This window comes from Lactuca saligna, chromosome 2 (assembly GCF_052625555.1).
Source record: "Lactuca saligna cultivar CGN05327 chromosome 2, ASM5262555v1, whole genome shotgun sequence".
NCBI lineage: Eukaryota > Viridiplantae > Streptophyta > Magnoliopsida > Asterales > Asteraceae > Lactuca > Lactuca saligna.
Window position 1 is genome coordinate 138,599,122 of NC_136418.1, and position 9,519 is coordinate 138,608,640.

At 32.8% G+C, this 9,519-nt stretch overlaps 1 protein-coding gene across 1 annotated transcript; it reads right to left on the reverse strand.

Annotated features, from left to right (window-relative positions):
- Positions 1-1,982: 1,982 nt before the first annotated feature.
- On the reverse strand, positions 1,983-3,460 carry LOC145030151 (uncharacterized). The gene is made up of 4 exons (XM_078978564.1): positions 3,432-3,460; positions 3,193-3,358; positions 2,432-3,095; positions 1,983-2,362 (listed from the first exon to the last, which is right to left on the reverse strand). The coding sequence occupies exons 1-4, from the start codon at positions 3,458-3,460 to the stop codon at positions 1,983-1,985; spliced, it is 1,239 nt and encodes a 412-aa protein (XP_078834690.1).
- Between the last annotated feature and the right edge of the window lie 6,059 nt (positions 3,461-9,519).

The window sequence follows — 9,519 nt, forward strand, 5'->3', positions numbered from 1 at the left end:
CCATGAGATGGGAGAAGGGCAAAAAAGAGAAAAATCAGATGTTGTTACTAAGTGGACGGATGTAAAGGAACAAGTGACATGGTTCAATCGAGCATGTGGTTATGCGAAACGTAACAATGTTCGTTATCGTGACGAAGAAGAGTTCTTGGAAGTTGTTACAGAGTTTTATATCTGTCAGCATAACGGCAGAGACTTCGAATATGAGGAAGTTTGGAAGGTTGTTAGAGATAAACAATATTTCAAGTAGACGGCTCTATCTTGTGTTAAGAATAACCAATGGACTTGTGTTTTACGTTAATGCTTTGTTCGTATTATGTCGTTGTTTTTCATGTAATTGTTGTGATGTTTTTAATGGTTCATGGAATCCTTGTTAGTAATGTATTCTAATATATTGTGATAACTAATGCAATGACCATTTATTAACTCAAGTTAATCATACGAGTTGCTCACATAATAAACTAAAATACATTTTATATAAAAGAAATACATACGAAATACATAAATAATACATGAAAATAACCTACTACATGAAAATAACCTAGTACTCAAATAATAAACTAAAATAGATTCTAAACAAACGGGATATATTTCAAAATATTCCAAGGGGCTTCAAATTGGAATTCCAACCCGTTACTTAATGACTTGTATTCTTCCTTAGCAGCTTCCAAGATAACCTCCTCAGTAGCATTTAAACGGGTGTCGTCAATTTTGGTATAAAGATCGTTGAATAATAGAACTTCGGTTTTCATTTCATACCATCTTGCTAATATGTCTAGTTCGTCACGATCGTTTGTTGTAGCCCTTTGGTTTTCAGCATTGAAATTTTTGGTTAAACGAGTCCAAAACATTGGATCGTTCAACTTGCTTGTCTCGTACACATGAATATAAGCATGTGTAAGAACCAAGAACTCTTCATTGCTCCATGATATAGAACTCATTTTGATTGAAACTAACAGAGTGAAATATAAAAAACAATTTTTGAACAGCAGTATTGGTTTATTTAATAAAGTATTTGTGTAACATAAGATCAATTTATAGTACTTTCTACACAAATTCGCAGTCCAATCTTCTAATATGTCTGCATTTCATAGTCAAAATTAACTGACGAATGCAGTTTACTATACTAATAACATAACAGAGCACTGTTTGAGTTGACAAGTCATCCCCGGACGAATGACAACACAATACATTGCTGCTTGAATTGACAAGCCATTGCAGCAGCAAATGAAGGAGTCGTTATAAATAGATTTTAATATGCGTTGTAGTTGTTTCGTATTACTTCCATCCCTGCAATTATGGACTCACCACATTCATGGAGGAACGCAGAGGAGGTCGCTTTGGTTCAAGCTTGGATTATAACTGTAGAGGAGGATTTTCCACCGGGTCCCCCACAAGTTCGTGCTGGATCATTTTGGTCTCGTGTCTGTCATTTGTGTTCACCATTTAATGGGGCGTAGTCAATATCGAAGAAGAAAAGATGTCAAAGCCAAGTTTCTGGATTTGAAAATGAAGGTGAAAGAATTTCAACGTATTTACAACGAGTTGGATAATGAACATGCAAATACGGATGAAGACATTCTACGGCAGGTGGCTTTGGAACTATACCGTTTTGAATATGATGGTAGCGAGTTTACCCACTTAGATGCATGGAATGTTTTAAAGAATGTCCCTTATTTTTAATATGCATGTTGGTTATGGTAATGGATTTTCGTTATTTAAGTAGCTTGTTGTTGTATGTCTGTAGGCATCAGTATTTAATAAAAGTCCATTTCTTTTAATATGTGTTGTTTCCTCAAAAGCCAATACATAATACGACATTAATTAAATAACTAATACATAATAAGTCATAAAATATGAAAGAGGTACATAAATAACTAAAACATAATACAACATAAAATGTAAACAGGTTTCACGGATAACTAATACATAACATGAAACTAATACATAATACTACATAACATATAAAGGTGCTACATGAATAACTACTGCATTGAGGGAGGTAACAGGACCACCGTTTCATTTGGTATTTCCCAATGCACATGCGATGGTATAGTATTCACCAACTCAGATCCATATGCAAGTCGACACACATAACTAGTGAACTTATAATCAACCAATTTGTTTATGGATTCAGATGTACGGGTTCTAAGACATGCTATAGCGTGGGCACATGGTATACCACTTTTTTGCCATTTACCACAACTACATACCATTCGTTCAAGTTGTACGTTGGTGGTTGCAAAATTATCATCGACTTGATATTTATCCCCATACAAACGTCTAGCATTCCAATTGTAAGACTTGTTGACAGATTTTTGAACTTTACCCTCAACGTAAGGGGTCAACCCACCAGATAACCTCCCTGAAAATTTTGATATTTTAATACAAATAATAACACATTAAAAAAAGTAAATAAAACAATCTCTCTTACCCGCCACGTCGGCCCGTTCAGCATACTTGGATTGTATCGACGTGGTGATTAACTCAATCATCGTTATTATAGGAAACTCACGTCTGGATATAACTTGCAAAATTTCAGGGACATCAATCGATTTAACATTGTAGCGTACTCTTGGGAAAAATGCTCGTGTCCATTTTGAAATCGGAATATCGTCTAGCCAGTAAATTGGACTCCTATGCAAGGAAAATAAAGGTGATTTCCTACATTCAGTTTGCAACCTTTCCAAACACAAGTAAAATTCATCAACGTTGTATGCATTGCATGACTTCCAAAACAACGATTCAGCTTCCGTACTGTTACGTCCCACACAGTCACGTATCTTTCGAGCTATATCTTTAGGACAATATCCATGATAGGAATCGGGGTAGGCACTATAAACACCAAATTCTATTTTATCACACATGTTGATTATGAAACCAACCTCTATGTCGTCACCTAAACAATCTTTTAACCTCATCATGAACCATCTCCATGATTCTTCACACTCTAAGGTTCCCAAACCAATTGCTAAGAGAAGTGGTTCATGATTTCCATCTACAACCACTGCGAAGTACATGGTTGTCAGATAGCTCCCAATAAGGGGTAAATAACCCACATATATCAGGGGTATCAAGCACCTAACGAAGGTAAGAATCTACATAAAAACGAACACATATTAGTGATGAGTAAAAACTAATCGAGATACATTACCATGAAATATTATGTAAGTCAATAAAATTAGTATGTCATACCACGCAACCTAAAGCCACAAAACAGAATTGGAAGCGGTTGGTATCGGTTTTCTTGATTGCTGTGTAGGTATTAGGATTTGTTCGTTGAAGGTTATGTAAGAAAATTGGTAGTTGAGAAAAGCTTCTTCCGATGTTAGTACTCATTTTCACAACCGATGAAAGTGCTCTACAATCATCACACAAATGAGATTATAAATAGAAAATATTGTATCTCTAATGTTCACAATTCATAGTTCAACCTTTTGAATTCGTAGTCAAACCAGTTCATTTCATAGTCAAATTTCACTGACCGACAAGACAATACTACAGAAGGTACTTGTCTGGATTTCGTAGTTCAACTTTTTGAATTCATAGTCAAACCAGTTCATTTCATAGTCAAAAAGATTTGTCTGTAACATGATTTCTTCTATAAAAGGGTGTCACTCAGTATGAAAACTGTATCAGTGAAAGCAACTCCTATTTATAAGAAAAACAAGGCTAATGGCATACTGCAATTGCGGAGGAGAACGTATCGTTAGGATTTCGGGAACATCTAAAAATCCAGGAAGATTGTTTTACGCTTGCCCATATTTGGTATCATGTTGTTAACGTCATTCAAATTTAAACCTTCGTGTTTACATCACAAAAATTTATTTTCTTACTGTAAATATTTAATTTAACAGGGACCAAAATGCGGGTTTATCAGTTGGGTTGATGAAGAGAAGGACCAATCTTCTATGGTAATAGCCAAAGTAGCTAACTCTAATAAGCTCTTTCAATCAGAAAATAAGAAGTTAAAGATAGCGTTGGTTTGTAGTTGGGTGTTGTTCTTGGCAGTTCTTGTTTACAAGTTGTAAGCTTTTCAATATTGTTTTTATGGTTTTGAAGTTGTTAGGTCAATAAGTTGTTGTATTTGTAACGTTAAAAAAAATGTTGTAGTCGTTCTTATGTTCTATGTAATGTTAAGTAATTAGTAGGTCATTAATTTGTTGTAATTGTCGTAACGTTATATTTTTTGCCGTCCGTTGAGTAAACTGTAAAAATAAACTAATAATGAAATCCAACATTAATTTTTAAATACATTTATATAATCCAACTACATAGGACCAAGACAAGACCCCCATATAATTTTTGCCATCCGGAGACGGAACTCTAAAGCTGCGTTCTTTGGGTCAATAAGAACACGTATTGGTTGACCTGAAACCAATTGCTCCATAAACATACAAAGAAAAACACCGCAATCTCCCAAATGACTACTTTGTTGGGGAACGTTTTCTTCATAAATGAATTGCATATTCAATGGAATCCTTGGGATGTTCCTCCGGGCCCAATACTTAATCTTGTCCAAATAATTTGCCACCCGACGTTCAAATTTGGAAAAAATTCCTTCAGATTGGAATTTTTCATAAGCACCTCTACCAAGACTGTCATAAATATGCACTTCCATTGACGCTAATCGTAGTTCCCCAAATAGCCAATGATTAGGGGATGAATGAATCGGCAATAAGACCTGTATGAGAATCAGAAAATAAAATTATGTTTATTTACATCACAATACAAAGACATCACAATACAAAAACATAACAAAAAAACCATATTATTTTCAGTATAAACTATTAAGTTTACCGTATCAACATCCCACCAAGCAACCATGAAGTTGGGGTACGTAGCAATACCAGCCATAAACGCCCTCCAGTCCTGTCCTTCTTCCAAAGCATGAGAAACAAAAAAATTTGGAGGCATTATTGTATATCGGTCGCTCTCAAACCGTCTCTCCATCAAAAGTCGGTACCAAATGGTTATATGCTGCACACATGATACTGTTGTTATTGACTAAAAAACAAATAACTTTTAAAAGAATAAATTAACAATTAATTTACCGCTGACTCCAACCAGCCGTCGTGTGTATGCCCAAACAATGAGCTCCAAAAATCTCTATCTAACACGAAATTAAACAAATGATGCTGGACATCATATGAATGCAATACATAATTTTGGATGACATCCTCACCGCTTGCTACGTAAGGTTGCAAGCGCAACATGGAGAAGTCATGAGCGACACCAAAAACTGGAGTAGGAACGGGGGTTGTTGATTTCATATCAACCTTCTTTTTTGTTCTTCTATTTTGCTTTGGTGTCGTGTGCAACTAAAAACAATATTGAAATGTTTAAATCTATATCTTTAATATAATTCACAAAAACATATAATCATTGGTTTATAAATAAAACGAATACCTCGGTGTAAGGAGGGCACAAATATTGTGATGGTTTTCGACTCCTCGGTTTATCGGGTGTAACTTCTTTGTCATCATCATCATCATGAAAATAATCTACATTTCCCGTTATTATTAGTTCGTCATCGTCCGGCACATCATCATCAAATTTGTTCCCCGCATTGTAATTCCTCTCCTCCCACTCCTACATTAAAAATAATACGTTATACTTAATAACGAAATACACATAATTTAATCAGCAATAATATCTAAATAAACAAAATATTTATATTAATGTAACTATAATAACCTCTTTAACTCCACTATAATCATTTACATCAAACACATCATCATCAAATTTGTTCCCCGCAAACTCATTCCTCTCCTCCAACACCTACATTAAAAATATAACTTTTTACTCAATAAAAAAAGACACTTTATTAAAAAGTAATTATTATAATCGTAAATGTAACATCTATAACAACCTTCTCGTCTTGAGTATCACCAAAAACATTTTCAGTTGTATGGTTTTTATTCATCACTTCATCTTCTACAACCTATATTTTCAAATATAAAATATGAACACAGATATTCATATATGTTAATAAAATTTAATAAATAGTGTAGCGTGTAACTAAGCTGTTCATCATTAAAAATATCGCTCCAAAATTGCTCATTATTCACTTGTTCAACAAAAACCTCTGTAGGTTGTCGGTTCATAAACACATGCTGCTCCAATGCATGTAGCCGTTTCAACACCTCGTCTAGCTTGTGTTTCCCACTGCTTCGACCTCTACCATGAGAGCGACCACTGGACGACATACTAGACGAAGATTCGTCTTGTCTCCTAAAATGGTCACGTACTGGGGATGGAACTGCTTTCCCTTCACCATATACATACTCTTGAAATGACATATAATAAAAAGATGTCATCTCATCATCACCCGGTAGCATGTTTTGTCTTGGTGGTACCCCCGCCTAAAAAATTAAACATATTAAAAATGCATATAAAAGTATAATAATCAACTTTATTAATAATAAACGAATTAATTTTAAACCTGCATCTTTAACCAAATCTTGTTCACGTCCACCCATTTCAATTTTTTTGTTCCGGTCCATCGTTTCATTCGAGGAAAGTCTTTATTTTTTCTCGATGCAAATCCACATGCACGAACAGCCGAAATCATCTCATATATCCATATCTACAATTTTTTACAACAATTACAGTAATAAAGGTTAAAATTAAAATATAAAAAAAACAATAAAACAATTTAAATATAAGAAAATTTTTATACCCTTATTGGAGCCGTAAATCCTGAGACCGAGTACTTTAAAGTTTTACCACCCTCAGAAACTGATAAGTTATTGTGTATCTTATTCCATGTATCTTCAAGGTCAACATAGGTAAAATCCCAGAGATAGCTACCCCAAGAGAAGCTAACAAAACAAAAAAACAAAATTGATTATTATATAAATTATAACTTTAATAAAATAGAATTTTTAACGTAAACAAAATATACCTATTCCAGTGATCCAAATTCTCAGCCAAATAAAACCAATCTTCTGGCACCCGATCGTTAACTTCTTTACCCAAAAAACCTTCACACAAAATGTATATCAAACATACTCTAACTGCATCAACATCGTCAAGTGCTAGGAATGTTCGATTTAAAATTAATCTTTTCAGGTCGCCTATTTTCACCGAACTATTAGTATGGTCCGGAAATAACCGTTCACGAAGTAAACATCTTTTTTTACTGCTTATTAATTTTTCTGACCCTTTTCTCCCAATGTTTTTTGGATACTCCGCAAATTTGAAGCCGGTAATCAAACAAAACTCTTCCGGCCCATACACCATTTTCGTATTGCCTACTCGAAAATATAAATGTTTTATTCCATCTGGATATAAAACAGGGTCCGACCGGATCTGATGAAGGAACATTTTATGAAACAATAATGCGTCCCCTTGTAAACGAGGGATATCAATAAATAACCAAAGACAGTATCTCGGAAAATAGCACGTCGGGCATCATCTAAAACTTCAAATACTTCCCATATGTTACCGCCACAGCCTTTTAAGTTCGCAAAGGCTTTCGTATTCATTAAACTAAAATCATGCTGCAGAAAAAACACAAAAACAAATTAGATAACTAAAAAATATTCTTTTTTTTAAAAATATATGATTACAAACTGCAAATACAATTTCTTAATTACTAATATATATATATATATATATATATATATATATATTTCCCATAAAAAACAATAACATACACATATATAAACAATTTCCCAAGTTATACAACTAATATATTAACGATAGAAAACAATATTCAACTTAAAAAATATATGATTACAAACTGCAAATACAATTTCTTAATTACTAATATATATATATATATATATATATATATATATATATATATATATATATATATATATATATATATATATATATATATATATATATATATATATATATATATATATATATATATATATTTCCCATAAAAAACAATAACATACACATATATAAACAATTTCCCAAGTTATACAACTAATATATAAACATTTTATACAAACAATTTCTAACAATATATATAACACAAATTTTCAACTTATACAAATGATTTACTTAAACGACAAACACAAACAATTTCTAACAATATATATAAAACAAATTTTCAACTAATACAAATGTTTTACTTATACGACAAACACAAACAATTTCTAACATTATATATACCACAAATTTTCAACTTATACAAACGTTATACCTATACGACAAATATATATACAAACGACTATTTTGCACTTTATATAAACAACTATACGATTAGAATATACAAGATTTCAGGTTATACAACAACTAAAAAAATATTAAACCTATCAAACACAACAAAATTAAACTTTTTTAACACATCCTTAACACAACAAATGATAAAAAAAAAAAAGATTGTTGACATTAAAAGAGTAAAAATTTAACCATATTTGCGGGATTGTTGACATAATCCTCCATTTTCTTCAAAAACTAGCAAAAAATCCGAGCTAAGCCAAAGTTAGAGAGAGTTTTTGTGTAGAGAATGGTGAAAAATGAAGGAAAAAAAACGTTTTTATAGTGAAATTGGAGGGGATTTCGCAGATGAGAAGCCCATTTCGCAGATGGGCCTTCTCATCTGCGAAAGTACAAGTGCCTAAAGCACAACTGTGCTTTAGGCACTTGTACTTTCGCAGATGAGAAGCCCATTTCGCAGATGGGACCTTCTCATCTGCGAAATGGGTGGTTATTTTTGTAATTTCGATTATTTTTGGCTATTTTTGTAATATCATTAGTGTAAATGGTTATTTTTGTAAATTTCTCATTTTTTTTATAATCAAGTCATAGTTGTTTATGCCTCTGATGATGATATAGGTACTCCATTAGTCTTTGTCAACCCTGGACACCATCATACCATCTATTTACTTGAAATTGTTGGATACTTTGCCTCGAATGGAGTTGCTAATGTTGATGTTCAAAGCAAACCACTTCAGTCTTACCGTTTTCATGGCTTCTGTTTTCTCCAAATCGAAAAGTCATCAAATGGGAGTGTGTTTAAAAATATATGTTTATAGAAGATATTAGTTTTGCTATTTTTTGAGCTCAACTGCGTATTCATCATTAAGTTTATAAAAGAGTTATCTTCTTAATTTCCTATGCTACACCATGCCAAGAAAGACCCAATAACTGGGCTTTCCTATATAACATAAACCACTTTCAAAATCACTTGCAGAGGCTGTATATCTAAAACTAAAAAGAAACCAATCAGACTGTAATTAACAGCTATCAACAGAAAAACACAAAACCTCATTACAAAAAGATACAGACGCAATTTAATAATCGAAACATAATAGATAATACAACTGCAAGCATACATCTGATATCATCAATACACAGATGATGCGATGGGAAGTCATTAATATAAAAATGAGTTCAATCAATAAAAAAACATACCTGCTTAAATCCTCCAGATAAAAGAAGGGAACAGGACAGCTGTCGCATGAAGGAGAAACGAAATATTCATCAGTAAATGTAAGGCTAATCAAATTTTACTAATCATTATTTCATATAAGCCGCTGTAGCACAATTCAAACATAA

Bases quoted from the DNA above. Each gene is read 5' to 3' on its own strand.
- LOC145030151 (XM_078978564.1), bottom strand. From the start codon at position 3,460: ATGAACTGGTTTGACTACGAATTCAAAAG. The intron at 3,096-3,192 runs GTATGACATACT...GTTTTTATGTAG, and splicing joins TTGTGGCTTTAGGTTGCGTG to ATTCTTACCTTCGTTAGGTG. The intron at 2,363-2,431 runs GTAAGAGAGATT...CAAAATTTTCAG, and splicing joins TGAACGGGCCGACGTGGCGG to GGAGGTTATCTGGTGGGTTG.